General features: G+C 39.8%; 2 protein-coding genes across 2 annotated transcripts; one reads left to right on the top strand and one right to left on the bottom strand.

Annotated features, from left to right (window-relative positions):
• The first annotated feature begins 889 nt into the window (after positions 1-889).
• LOC121524422 (gastrula zinc finger protein XlCGF57.1-like) lies at positions 890-5,118 on the top strand. Its single transcript, XM_041809803.1, has 2 exons — positions 890-1,339; positions 3,158-5,118. Exons 1-2 carry the CDS (start codon positions 1,156-1,158, stop codon positions 4,462-4,464), a joined length of 1,491 nt encoding a protein of 496 aa, XP_041665737.1. The 5' UTR covers positions 890-1,155; the 3' UTR covers positions 4,465-5,118.
• A 2,563-nt stretch (positions 5,119-7,681) lies between these two features.
• Positions 7,682-15,435, bottom strand: LOC121524419 (toll-like receptor 13). Its single transcript, XM_041809797.1, is given in 4 exon segments — positions 7,682-9,107; positions 9,288-9,405; positions 9,657-12,248; positions 15,407-15,435. Coding segments are annotated over 3 exon segments (2,886 nt in total). The 5' UTR covers positions 12,160-12,248; positions 15,407-15,435; the 3' UTR covers positions 7,682-8,842.
• Positions 15,436-15,460: the final 25 nt, after the last annotated feature.

The raw sequence follows: 15,460 nt of genomic DNA on the forward strand, positions 1-15,460 counted from the left end.
ACAGATGACCAACTATATGCTGTGTGTTATGCTGTTGTCAGTTCTTTAATCATATTTCTTTGTGTTTGTGAATAACAGAGATGCACACCAGTCATTTTTTGCAAGTCCAAGTCAAGTCTCAAGTCTCGTATGGTCTTAATGAGCATTCTATGATCTGCTTCTGACATCCAGTCTACTTAGACCACTGCATGGTTACATCCTAGGAATTTAAATCCTGTACTGTATTCTCATCATCAGCACAGGTGGAATCACCTTTGGTGTAATAAATAAGGTATGGACGTTTCAGTACACGAAACTTTGTGCACAAAGATTAAGCCTGTTAACCTGACACGCCAGATGGATTTGTTTCACACATCCATCTGGAAAACCTCCCATAGATGGCGTTTGGAAATGGCAGAGCCTTTGAAAGAAAACTGATGTGTGCCCTACTGAGGAATAAACTCCATAGGGAGCTGCACAACGTGAACCATGGTGACTGTAGACATGTCAGTACACGACTTTTGTCATTTTTGAAAAGAAAACAACTCAATGCTGTTATTTGTTCTTTTAACGAAGAAATGTCATCAAGCTCTGATCAAATGTACACTTCCGCAGCATCCATGCTGATGTCTTCCATCATAATTGCACCGGCCTCTTCTCGCTGCTGTCATATCTCTGCCATGCCCGAAAGTACTGCCCCTCGGCGCTGATTGGTCCTGTCACTTTCTAACCAGGTCAAAATGGTTCAGATGGGAACTAAAAATCCCTGATGCCATGAAAAAATGCAGTTAGTGTTTGACTAAAATGTCTCGTGAGAGGTGAGTTCCAACCTTTATTCTGAAGGACACGAACAGCGTTGCACCGGAAGTGATTATTATTGCGAACGCCTTACGCTGTATTTAGCAACATGGCGGCGAATCAGAGCAATTTTTAATCTGCGTCACTTTGTTATGAGAGATTATCGATTCTAATTCCTCATTCTGTCAACTGAATGGACTTTAAGCTTTAAATGTTTTTCTCAGTTTTCTCTCCCTCAGTCATCTACCCATAAACTACAAAGCTAGCTTAGCTTAGCATTCAAACTGGAGATATGAGTGGTGAAACAGTCAAAGTTGCTGTTTGATGGAGTGGTTGTAGTGTTTTCCAGAATAAATCAGCCAGTAAAACTGTGTGAAAATGCCAGGAGTCGAGACACTGAGAGATTTTGTCAACCAGAGACTGACTGCTGCTGCTGAGGAGATTTTTGGAGTCTTTGAAAGAACGATAGCAGAATACGAGGAACAACTTTGTCGATGTAAAGAGGAAAACGAGCGAAAACAGAAACTTCTGGACGATGTTCAGCTTCGCTTTCACAGAGCAGGTTTGTTCATTTTTCCCCTCAGTCATTGTTCTCATTCTGTTTGGACCGACTTTAAACAAATGGACAGTGTCGTAGAAGAGGTTGTATTCTAAGTTTTACGGTAACGGTCGTCAACGGTTATTTTAATTTTAGTGCCTTTTTCTCCTATTTCTAAACCAGTTGTTATAGTCAAGACGTGATATGACCTTTCTGTGGTTCCAAGCGTCAACAATGTACGATTTCAAGCCAACAAAATGTGTCTTTAAACTGAGGAAGAACGATCTAAATTTGGGAAAATATTTTGTGACTGATTGTATTTTAAGTTCTTCATCATATGCATTTTTAACGACGCAAGAAAAAAAAATCTATATATATTAACCAACAAAATATAAGATAGTGAAACTAGGGCTGAACAGTTTTAAAATATATCTAACTGATCATTTTGACTCATATTGCAAATTGGGTACACACAGTTGTTTTGAAGTGAATGATGGTTTCTACATCATTCTCATTTTGATTAAGAAAAAAAATAACATAAAGAAGAAAAGTAGTTTTTTTGTAAATCATTCTATCTAAAAAATTAACTTAACTGTGTGCCTGATGTGTAGGGCTTAAAATCTCTGCTTTCGCCAAAATATTAAACTGGTATTTTGACACATCAAGTTTGAGAAATATTTCACCTTGGACATGTTGTGATCTGATCTAAATTTTGACAGTCTTACGCACTAGTGCTGCACGATTAATTTAATAACAAGTGCAATGGCAGGCTTTTTAGTAAAAATCCTGCATACAGGGCTGAAATTATTATTGTATTTTGTAGCTCTTGAAAGATTCATAAAATAGTGGCAGAAAGACTTTTAGGTTTACGATGTTTCCTCTGCCGCTATGCAGGAGTATATTTACCCTTATAAACTTATATTTTGTCTAGAAGATTATTGAATTATTTTGAAAGTAGTGCTGCAGATTCACTTGGTACACAGACACACACACACACACACCCACACCACACACACATATATAATATCGTAATGTCCACCCCTAATGTCCAGTATAACTGCAATCACACATTATTACCATATTGTGCAGCACTAGAGGAGTCTGTGTTTAACCAGAAATAATGCCGTGAAATAGGGCTGGGCACTCAATTGAAATTTGGATTAAACACAATAAATCTTTCTGCGATTTTCAAATCACAAAAGCTGCAATATATGTTGATACTGAAATCTGTGTCAAAATCCCAGTTTAATATAATTTTAGCAGCAGAGATGTTAGGATTGGCACATTATGCAAACATTCGTGTCATTGCAATTTGATTATCTAAACGTTGAGCCCTACTATGAAGTTGAACAGGATATTGCATCAGTAGTAGCAACATTGACCTGCTGACTTGATTAAAAAAAAGTTCATTATTATTGTATTTACATGGATAAATACTTCAGTGATAATATATTATATATTATAATATACTTCTTGGATCTCTGAGGGCCTTGTTTTACATGTTTTGTTCTGTAGGATCTTTTAAACTATTTTTTTTCTTTTTTGCTTTTATTCTCTATATTTTTGGCATTCCTGGTTTTGCATTGTTTCAACCTTCTGCTTTTAGCTCTTAGTTCCGTTTATTTAAAGACCATTTGAAAACATCCTAAATATTTGGACCACCAAATGCTGGTTCAGAGGAAACAATAACAAGAGGAATATGTTTTGGGCAAAAGGACTTAACAACTATACCAGATCATTATTTCTTTGTTTCATTGAACCTCTGATTGTGACACGATGGAGTTGCATGCAGCTCTAATGTTTCATTCTGTTTGTGTTTTTGCATTTTTGTGTGTCCAACAGACAACCAGGAGCTGTCAGTGACTCCAGAAGAGGTTCCCTCTGAGCAGCAGGAGTGGAGCTCCAGTCTGGAGCAGGAGGGCACTGAGCCTCCACACCTTAAAGAGGAAGAGGAGGAACTGTGGAGCAGTCAGGAGGGACTGGATGAGGTTTATACCATCAAGTTCCCCTTTGCTCCTGTTTCAGTGAAGACTGAAGATGATGAAGAGAAACCTCTGTCCTCACAGCTTGATGAAATACAAAGTGAAGGGATGAAAACAGGAGCTGATGGAGAGGACTGTGGAGGACCAAGACAGGCCAGGAACTCAGAACCAGAGAGACATTTACATTCAGAGACTCAGGACAAGACTGGAGACTGCTCTGAAGCTGAAACTGATGACAGTGATGATTGGAGGGTCACCATGGAAAATGATCCTGGACTAAACTGTGTGGAAAACTTTGATGATGATAGATCAGACAATGACAAGAAATCACACAGCTGCTCCCAATGCAATAAAACATTCAGATGGAAATGTCATCTTGCAATACATATGAGAATTCACACAGGAGAGAAACCGTTCAGCTGCCCTGAATGTAGTAAAAGGTTTAATGAAAAAGGAGGTTTGCTCCAACATATGAGAATACACCAAAAAGAGAAACCTTACGCCTGCTCTGACTGTGATAAAAGATTTAAGTTTAAGTCAAGTCTGGCTCCACACATGTTAGCTCATACCGAACAGCATCACTTCGGCTGCTCTGACTGTGGTAAAAGATTTAAGTATAAAGTTAGTCTGACCAAACACATGCTGAGTCACACAGGAGAGAAACCCTTTAGCTGCCCTGAGTGTGACAAAAGATTTAAACATAAGGCTTATCTGAAATCGCACATGTTTCTTCACACAGGAGAAAGGCCATTTAGCTGCTCTAAGTGTGATAAAACATTTAACAAAAAGTCTACTCTGACAAATCACATGTTAATTCATGGAGAACAGAAACGCTTCAGCTGCTCTGGGTGTGATAAAAAATTTAATCAAAAGTCTCATCTGAACTCCCACATGTTTGTTCACACAGGAGAGAAACCCTTTAGCTGCTCTCAATGTGAAAAGGGATTTTATTACAAGTCTCATCTTAACACACATATGTTGGTGCACACAGGAGAGAAACCCTACAGCTGCTCTGAGTGTGATAAAAAATTCAGTCACAAGTCTCATCTGACTTCACACATGGTGATCCACACAGGAGAGAAACCCTTCAGCTGTGAGCTCTGTGGTCAGAAATTTTCATGGGATAGTCAGGTAAAAAGACACAAGTGTACCAGTGGCCAGACTTGATAAAATAAGTGAAAGAAGAGCTAAGGAGGAGGACTGTAAGATGAGAACCAGGCAGTATCTCAGATATATAAAAAGATGTACAAGAGACTGAAGATGAATACGATGATTAGAGGGAGATCAGAGAACATCAGTCAAGTTGAAACTCTAAGCTTGCTATACCTAATCCTGCAGCTACTCAGCTGCACACAGCTCTTATTGGGATGCACAGATGCTTCAGCTTAATATCAGTATCAGCTGATATTATCCCTGTTTGTCTACATATGCAAATGATATAGCAGGAACGTTTATCATTCTGGGTTTTTCTGTTGTGCCTGATGAATTGTATGCTTGCATCTGACATATCTAGCTGATGAATAGAATAAACCAACGCAGTTTTCCGAAATGTGCTTGAGAAGAAGATTTTTGTGGGTTGGAGCTCTTGCACCCATATTCGAGTCAGTGTGGCCTCTGAGCAGGGCAAGGTTGAGCACAGGTTCTTGAAGAAATTCTGTTTTTTTTTCAGTAATAAAAGATGTAAGCATAAACACATCTGTTAATTAGACATGTAGTGAGATTTGATGATTTTGCAAAGACAGGAATGGGAAATGAAAGTTTTTTCTATAATTTTTAAAATATATTTTTTTAAAAGTCAATTTGGCCCTTAAGAAACCTTAAAGTGTCAATATTCACATATTTAGTTCCACAGCTGGAAAAGTTCACAACTATTGTACTCCAGTAAAAGTGCAGTTATTCTGTTAACTGAAGTAACAGTAAAAGTACTGGTCTATGAATCTGCTCAAGTAAAAAGTATCCATTTTGAAGTTTACTGTAAGTACTGAGTAGCTACTGGAGCTGTTAAGCAAGATATGGTCTTTCTTTCTTGGAAAAACAAGAGAATAGATCTCCAACCAGGTTATTCCGACAAAATCACACCCTTATGATAAAGTAAATACACAGTAAAATTGGCAACTTTACTTTCAGTTAACTTTAATTAAACACTGTATAAGTGTCTATATTGTTCCATACTACATATACTGTAGTTAACCTTCTGACCCCTAAGCTACTTTTTTAACCATTTTGTCTCTCCTGGACTTTTTGACTTAAAAAAGCTTGTAAAACGTCAACCCCAGGAAATCGCTGCCATATCTCACCATCATCTGCAGAGGTCCCCTAGGTACTGCTCAACCCTACAGATGCTGTCAGCCCTTCATCGGCCAGTCAAAGGTTCAAGTCAGCTGATATCGATGATATCTCCAGATTCTCCTCCTTCATCTAGACCAGGGGTGTCCTGACTTTTTCCACTATGGGCCACATAGAAACATATTAGGATGGTGGGCCCACTTTCATATTCCCTGCCATGAGGATTTTTAAGTCATTAAGACTAATCCAATGTAAGTTAATACATGCTTGGCGATTGAGTAGGCTATGCCTAAATGGCTATTTAATGGCTGACAGAGCAAATAGACAGTCATTTTCAGTATTCTGGGGAGCCAATCAGATTTCAGGGGGCATCATTTAGCACGGCTACCACTGGCTCTGCCACGGAACAATTATCGGTGATGCTACTTACTGTGATAATCCATCAGGACATTATTTATCAAGATATCTTCTTGTCAAAATGTTTGTTTGCAGATTTAACATGGCAGCACTGCCTTGTCCTGAAAACAAGAAGTACAATACAGTTAAGCTTAAGCTCTATGTTTTAATGTGGGCTATATTCCATTTTATCTCTGGAATTTACAGTGGGCCAATAAAAAATGGACTGTGGGCCTCATTTGGCCCCCGGGCCATAGTTTCAATACCTCTGATCTAGATGGTTCGTCTTCAAGACTCCACCTCTCCACGGCAAAGTAGACGATTCTTGTCTAATTCCTCCTGAACGGGTTGATGTGTGTCATAACGTTTCCATTAAAAGCCATTAATCAAATCAGACCGATTTTCCAAAATCTAGTTCCAAAATTCCGCTGTTTAGTATTTTTTCCTTGATTTCAGATCACACCCTTCATTGAATTAGATTACTGTCGTATCATTTTATTACATTTAGTTATTTCCTGTTTCTTTTTCTTACATTATATTTCATATTAGTTACATGATTTATACATTGTAATCCTGCTATTCATAATAACTCTTCAAAACTTTACTCATATTATCTTTGTTTTAGCTCGGTGTCGACTATTATTATTGCTGTAGAAGCCCACAGACATGTATCAGTTCAGAGGATCAGTGCGCAGAGGCAGAAGGAGACAAACTGCCGAAAGCTGCATCATAAATTAGTGTCTGACACAGAGGAGATTTTTTGAGAGAAATGAATTGCTTTGTACGTTTTCGACACAGTGAACAGGCGAGACAACAAATCTTCTTTGCCCATTTTTACTCTTAACTGGCTAAACTATGCAGATAAACCGACCCCATCTACAGCCATTATGCCGCAGAGTTCCCAGCTTGTTAGAAAAGCTTCTGTAAGGCTACAAAGGAATGGATTGTGTCATTAGAATAGCATAATGTAGGGCCTCCAGTGATTAATGGTTCAAAGGTAAACAACTCTTTGTAACCTGTGCCTCTCTCACCAACACCGGTCTCAGAAGGTTAATATTTTTCCAAAGGTGTTCCACATGGATCACTTTTGGGCCCCACCATAATTAGAAAACTTTAAAGGTACAAGACCCCATTTAAAAATTGTCCAGAGGTCAAGACCCAATCAGAGTTTATTTAGAGATAATCTATGAGAGATGAAGTACAACAGACAGATGTGACTTAAAAGGCAACTGGCTATTTAAGACTGGCTGCATTTTTTGCTGCTTGAATCTGCTGCACCTGCTTTCATACCAGGCATGAGTTTGCTGCTTGTCGTCTGTGTAACTGCTGTCAAAGCTCTGTCATTCCTCTGCAAGTTTTGCCGCAATAAACCTCCCTACAAGTGACTTCATTCAGTATAGTGGAACCGCTCGGGGAGCTTTTCAAAGTAAAAGCATTATAAAAAAATGAAGTTTCTCCAAAGAAATGCTAAATGGACTTGACTCCGGAAGTGTTTTCTCACTGTGTTTATCTTTACCTGCAACATTTTGTATCATGTGGAAACAGAAAGCTTCTTCAATAGTAGAAGTTTGAAGAACAACTTTATTAAACAGGCATATTTAATATTAAAATTCAACTATATTAAACTGATTTAAATACATTCTACCAATGTGGATGTACATATTTGTTACAAGGTAAATATGGCTCTGTATGAGACCTCGAATCTCAAAATTCTCCATGCAGTGTCTCTACGGCATGTGAGAGCTGTAGCCCTAACACTGGCTGCCAGTCTGAAACAGAGTTAAGACACAGCAACGACAAGGAGCACTCTAGCCAAGTGACGTCATACTACCAGTGCAGACCAAGACGTGGCGGTAGGTGTCTGTGATATTTTGTATGTTCTCAGGGAAATATTAAGGCCTAAAATGAAGTTTTGTTTGCAGTTTTACTTTTAAAAGTAGTGAAATCAGTGGTTGTGGGCTTTTATTTTAACATGTGTTGCATGCTATTCTTATTAATTAAAGTTGTTCTCAGTGCTGTGTATTTAACTGTTAAGAACTCTGAATTGCTCTATTTTCAGATGTTGGCTGTACATCAGGAGCACTAGGACATTATTTGATGGTCTGATGGTCTATTAATTCTACCATTGAGTTGTCAGTGTGAACAGACAGAATGAGTGAATGGACCTCTCTGAATGTGAACATAAACATTTCCTAGAGTGACCCTCATGGATTATTTATTGTACTCAGCAAACTGGTATTGTGGAAAAGCCACTACCAGAAACAGGGGAAATCCACAATGGCTGAAACAACTCAAGAGCAACTAATCTGACACCTGTATGACAGGTATGACTGTGTGGTACACCAGCTGCGCTGCTGCAGAGAGGAAACACCTGCACAGTGTGCTGGGAGCAGCTCAACCCATTGTTGGGATAGAGCTACAACTCAGTGTACACCACCAGGATGGAGAGGAGGGCTGTCGGTATAATGAAGGACAGTACACACCTTGGACAGTCCCTGTCTGACCTGCTGACCTCTGGTAAGCGGTTTAGGACAATAAAAGCTAAAACCAACAGACTCAGGAACAGTTTTTACCCCCTTGCAGTGGCTTCCATCACATCCTTCCTCTCTCAGAAATTGAAATGTATGTTCATATGCCTCAATCACTTTTTTCCACTTTAGTCACTATATCAGTTTGATAATGCTGCTCTAAAACATACATGCAAAAGCTGCTTTTAGCTATTTTTTTAAACTTACTTAGCTTTAATGCATTTGTTCATTCATTCATTTATCTTCAGTGGAATCAGATGTCTGGTCTTTATTGTCATTGTCTGATCCTTTCGGATTAAAAGTCTCCATTAGCATCTCTTAGATTCTCCTGTATTTCAGCTCACAGGTTCAGGAATGTTCAGGAATCCCTCTGGTCCAGTCAGAAGATTCACATTGTCTCTGGTGGACTCTCCCGTCTCCAGAGCCCTCCGGACGTTCTGCCAGAAGACTCCCTTGTGTTGTCCAGCCTGTGGCCAGCTCAGGTAGGTGCGTTTCTTCACCAGCTTCCTCATACGGTAGTACGGAGACAGCTGATGAGAGGGCATCTCCTCCAGAAACAGCAGGATCAACACGTCCTTCTTCTCATCAAACAGACGGAAACTGCAACGACACCAAGACAGTCTGTGAGGAAGGTTTAGAGGACTTCCTCTGCCTGCCTGCCAGTTTGTCTTGTTTCTCTTGATCATGCTTAAAACAGGAGCTCTTTTGATCAGCCCTATCCTACCTTGCACCTGATTTTGACTGTACCTTTTATGTAAAATACTCAGAGACAACCCCCACCTGGCCATCTGGATCTCTCTGGAGCACCACTCGCTCCGCAGGTAGCTCCAGCTGATCACACAGATGGTCTTCCTGCTGCTGTAGATGGCGTCTGTGATGTTCTCTATGATAGGTTTACCTGCAGATACAAACATAAAAACAAGAGATATCAGGTGACTTCAACAAGCATCTTCAAGATCTCTAAAACAGGTTTGTATTTTCAAAACCCCTTTGATGAAAACAGTCTCCATTGTGAAGATGCTGTTAGGTTGAAGCTCCAGGCTTCATCTGCCTAGAGGTCATATGTATAGAACTACAATGGTTCCTTTGAAAATCTTAAAATGTTCTCAATGCAGGAAGACATGACAACAAGGGTCATTAGGTATTTACCTGGTTGGAAGTCTCTGTGGTGCAGACACAGTCTCCAGCCCTGCTCTCCCTCCAGCACTGGAAGCATCTCTCTGTAGACCCAGGCCTCATCCTCAACATTGTAGGAGATGAAGGCATCGTAGAGGTGAGGGGCTCCTCTCCTCCTCTTCCTGCTGTCATAAAAGAAGGCCTGGAAGAGGAGGAAGGCATAGACCATCTGCCACCTCAGGAAGTGGTAGATGAAAGAGGTGAGGAGAGTTAACACCACCAGACAAGAGCTGGAGATATAGCAGAGGAAGCCAACGTCCATCCAACAGGACTGGACATCAAAGTCCAACACCTTGGTTCCCTGTTTGATCAGAGGAGAGGAACAGATGTAGTCATGGGCGCCATCTACCAGAGTTTGGTTGTTGCTCTTCACCCACTGGATGAAGCCAGCATTGGAGCAGTCACAGGCCAAAAGGGTTTTCCTCAGGTCCACATAAAGAAGAGCTGGGAGGGACTGGAAGATGTCATCATCGATCGCTGTTATACCAGTGTCCCTGAGAAACAAGTATTTGAGTGCAGACAGGTTGGCCTGGGCCAAAAAATCCAGAGACTTTAGTTTAGTGTTAGATAGATCCAGTGTCTGCAGGTGTGGGATTGGCCAGAACAGTTCAGGACCCAAATCAGACAAGTCAGACTGTGTGATTCTCAAACTTCTCAGCTGAGAATAAGACTGGAATGTGTCTGGACTTGGTGTTGAAAAGAAAATGTTCTCAGCTGTTAATTCCTCTACAAGTCTTGCAGATTTGATTATCTCTATGTGAGTTGGAATGGTGAATCCATGGTGATTATCATAGAACACCATGTTCAGCTTTTTCAGTGATGTTAAATTAAAGAGAGAACTCTTGAGGTTTTCATGGTGACTTTTTAAAACCGATGTTAAAGGGAAAGTGATTGTTAGATCCTTTATTTGATGTAAAGCCTGGAAGTTACTTCTAAAAAAATTTGGAAGTGATACAGTTAGACTTGTCAGGTTGTACAAACCATCAAATGCTCCAAGGTCTACCCCTAAAATGTCATTAGATTTCAAATCCATCTGTTTAAGGGACCCTAAACTCTCAAACTCACCCCTTTTAAAGCGAATTACAAAGTGATTTCTCAAATTCAATGTCTGAAGGTTCTTCAGGCTAAATTTGAAGGTGTCTCCAAATGTCAACAGCAGATTATAACTCAAATCTAAAACCCTGAGGCTGTTGAGATGTTGGAAGGGACACCTGTCCAGTTTGGCAATGCGGTTTTTAAACATGTAAAGCTCCCTGAGGCTGGATGTGTTTTCAAAATCCTCACAGCTCAACTCAGAGATTCGGTTGAAATCAAGTCTGAGGACCCTGAGGGAGGAGAGGCTTCTGATGTCCTCTGGCACCTTGGTGAGAAAATTAAGGTGTAGATCTAATGACCTTAGTTGCTTCATCATTTCTATTGCGCCTTTTGGCATGTTAGACATACCAGTACTACTCAAGTAAAGTTCCTTGAGTTGACAGCAAACTCCAAGTTTGGCACTGAAGTTTGCATCATCATTGTAAGACAGATCCAGGATCTGAAGTGTTGGTACTCTGCAGATAGAGGCCAACAGTTCTTTGTTGATCAATCCCTTCATAAAATGAAGTTTAAATTGTCGTAGTGAGTCGAGACTCTGCAGGACTATTTGGATTTCTACAAAAGCATCTGAGTGACTGAAATCCAGTTGAGTTATGTTCCTCAGGAAAGACTTATCAGGGATGTCCCATTTAAATTGAGTAATTTTAACACATCAGTCAAGGTTTATCGTGTGAAGATGAGGGAAGATAGGTGTTGTGATGCTGAATCTGCTGAGGGCATTACCTTCAACATCTAACTCTCTCAGGCTTGACGACCCATTCAGATTCAGATCTTTAGACTCAAAGGTGGAGAACAGATTCTCTGCGATGCTCAGTTTATGTATGTGTGGTAGAATTAGAATTGGCTGTATGTCGGAAACCTTTTGTAACTTGTTGGAGTCTAGGATGACAGTTTGTAAGCTGGTCAGGAAGTGAAAGGCCAAGCCATGAATAAAAGTAATGCTGTTTTCATGGAGGTCCAACAAAGTGAGGTTTGACAGTCCCTGAAAGATGTTACTCGTCAGATGTGTGAGATTATTAAACCCCATGTGGAGTACTGTCAATGACACCAAATCGATGAAGGATCCACCATCTACATGAGAAATCAAATTCTTATGCAGGTTCAGAACACGTAACTGTGTGAAATTCCCAAAATCATCTCTTTTGATCTGTTTGATCTGATTGTTTAAGAGTTTTACCCAGTATGCATCTTTAGGGATGTCATCAGGGACAGAGACAAGTTTACGGAAAGAGCAGTCCAGATGAACTTCAGCCAAGCCATGCAAAGTAAAATCAAAGGTGCAGTTTTTCAGGGAGTAAGCCAGTGAAGGGTGATGAAGAAGCTGGAGACACAGAAGGAAGACGAGAAGTCTTTGGACTGAGTTTGAAGAAGGACTCTCCATGGTTGACTCTCTGATGTTCAGGTCTATGACTGGTGAGTTTGTTGAGTTAATCTGATGTGGAGACCTAAATGATCATCTTGGCTTCACATCTGTAGGAGAGGAGAGAAAATGTTAAATATTTTAAGGTGATCAGTTAATTGTGAATTCTGCAGTCATTTAAAACATTTACACTATTCCAACATGGTCCCAGTTCAAAAGAAAAAAAAAATCCAGATTTATTTTGCAGAACTGAAGTTTCTTGCTTGTTAGAGTTTGTGTATGTGCAATGTTGTTTTCATGGGCAGCTGAATTATAAAGTCATAATATAACTTAATGCATTGAACGTTATTGATTTCAGAGAGGGAATAGTGTCTACTCTGTTTCCACAGAGTGCATGTCTTCTGCTTTCAGCACTATCGAACTCTGGTTGTGGTCCACTCACAGGAAGTGCATGAGGCTGTACAGCAGTAGTTTACACACCAGTCCTCAGTTCAAAGAAGCCATTTAGCCCACCTCTCTGCTGTCTGAATAAGAGGCAGTGGTGAAGCCCTGTTTTTATCAGTTATGCTCTGTTTGGTCTGATTGTCTTGTGTTTTCTCTTTCAATATGCAACAGTTTGTGTACTTTCATGCTATCAAGGATTGATTTAATTCCAACATGTGTTACAACTTCATTGTGAAAAGTGCTATAAATAAAATAATCAAATCAGTGGGTTGCTAGTCCAACACTGCAGGTTATGATGTTGATTCTCAGAGGCTAACATCGGTGTACTTCTGTTTTCAAACAGCTGACTCTGGATGCTAGCAGAGCCAGCTTTTAGCAAACCCCGTAATAAAGTGTCTGTAACATATATTCACAACCTTGTCTGTTTTTCTTTTTTGATTTAATAGATTATTCATGTTCAGAATATCTTGGCTTTTTAGACTGAAACAATACAGCACCTTTGCATCCAGTGGATGCACAGAACGTTCACCTTGTTGTCTCTATTTCTGTGTAGCTTTCACTGTGTCCTTCAGGTCATCATCTTACTGGACAGGAAACCTTCTCCCAAACCGTACTTCTCTCCAGTGGCGTGCACAGACTTTTTCAAGGGCAGGGGCGAAAAGAAAAGAAAGGGCACAAACAGCGCATTCTCACCACTGAAGAGGGCACTAAGTTTCGTGTGTTTTCGAGGGCACTTTAGACATGTTTATATGTTTTACATACGGCACATTATATAGCCTTAAAACAGACTAACTAGACAGACTACTCAAGTTAGTTTGTAGTTAAGATCAGCATCCACAAGAACTGTGTAGATTCAATGTTGGACTGTGAAGAACACACAGAAATAAATAAATCCCTAGGGAATCTGGGGTCTTCCCCCAGAACATTTTCAATGAAGTAGATGCCATTTCCTGTATTCTAGTGCATTTTAACACCATATTAGCACCAGATAATCCAAACAGGTTCTGTGAGATATAGTTCTGGCTCAATATAGATCAAAAAAGGGCCCAGTATAAAAGTCATTGTAACAGTAATGTTTCATAGTATTTCTTGGTCCTAATGGTCTTCTGGAGTTTAGTGTGTTTTGCCAATGAGGCAGGTACTTAAAAACGGCTTTTTGCCCACCCAAGTGGGCAGTTTATCATGTTTTAACCAGCCAAGGAGGCAGTTTAGTGTGTGTTTTGGCTCCAAAGAGGGCACTTTATCATGCATTTTGGCTCTTGAGGGCGCTTTAGCATGCGTTTTTCAACAATTGGGCCACGAGGGGGGGCGACCCCTGTGCACACCACTGCTTCTCTTGCAGACTAAATAAGATTGTCCTCCAGGATTTTTCTTTTTTTTACTGCATTCATTTTACCCTCTAATTTTACAAGCCTTTCAGGGCTGGCTGGCTGCCAAGAAGCATCCCTCCAGCATGATGCTGCCACCACCGTGATTCACTGTGGAGATGGTATGTTTGTGGTGATGTCCTTGTTTGGTGGCTAAAAAGCTTCATTTTGGTGTCATCAGCCCAAAGAGCATTCTTCCATTTGACCATGGAACATGTCTTTTGTCGAACTCTAGTTCAAATTTGATCTGAGTTTTCTCTTTGCCACTCTCCCTTAAAGCTTTGACTGGTGAAGAACCCGGCCAACAGTTGTTGTCTGCAGAGTCTCTCCCATCTCAGCTGCTAAAGCTTGTGAGTCTTTCAGAGTAGTCTTGTTGGCCTCTCTCGCTAGTCTCCTTCCTGCACGGTCAGTTTGTGAGGATGGCCTGATCTAGGCAGATTTACACATGTGCCATGTTCCTTCTATTTCTTCTTCCTCATGATGGATTTAACTGAACTCTGAGGGATGTTCAGAGGATATCCTTCCTCCCATCACATATACTTTTCAATAACCTTTCTCTGAGTTGCTTGGAGTGTTCTTTTGTCTTCATGGTGTAATGGTAGCCATGAATACTGATTAACCAGTGACCGGACCTTCCAGACACAGGTGTCTTTATACTACAATCACTTGTGATCCCCATTTCTACTAATTGTGAGACTACTAGCACCAGTCGACTGGACCTCTGTTGTATTAGAACAGTTGCTTTAAAGGAGGTGAATATTTATGCAGTCACTCATGTTACACGACATATTTTTATTCAGTTTGTAGAACTCTGTTTTCATGCTGTTATTAAAATATTTTTGTAATTTTTTTTTTTTTGTCAAAAAGCCACATTATATTGACCATGATGGATTTATAAAATCAATAAGAAGTTAAAACATCCAGTGGGTTTGAATGCTTTTCATAAGCACTGTATGCCTCTCATCAATACACGTTTTTTTTTTTTTTTTTTTTGCTGTTTATGTCAGTTTTACAAGCTTCAGCATCCACTATTTAAAAAATGGTGTGTGTGAAGGGTAGACATAATGACTGACACTGTTGTTTAATAAATGTGCAGTTGCGCTCAGAGACCTTTGGGTTGCTCTGACACAAACCAAATTCATACGTACTGTTGCTAAAATTGTTAATTTACAGTAGAACACATACAAAACGAACAGAAGACGAACATTTAGGCTCATCAAAAATGTACATTTTTTGTATATGAAGAAGATTTGTGGCATTTCCATGTTAAAAATCTACTGAAAAGCTGACGTTTGACATTTGGCACACTTCGGTTATAGTTTATCTTAGATTTATTTTATTCTAAAGCATTGTAAAAAGAAATTTGTTATGAGACACTTTTCTAAAGCTAGAAAAATCATTTGATATCTTTAAATCTTACACTGAAAATACCAAAACAAGAACACTCAAATACTCACAGCTCTAAATGAAGTCTTCATGTCTCTGCAGTCAGATCAGCACTGAACATAGAG

The sequence above is a fragment of the Cheilinus undulatus genome, linkage group 16 (assembly GCF_018320785.1).
Source record: "Cheilinus undulatus linkage group 16, ASM1832078v1, whole genome shotgun sequence".
Lineage (NCBI taxonomy): Eukaryota > Metazoa > Chordata > Actinopteri > Labriformes > Labridae > Cheilinus > Cheilinus undulatus.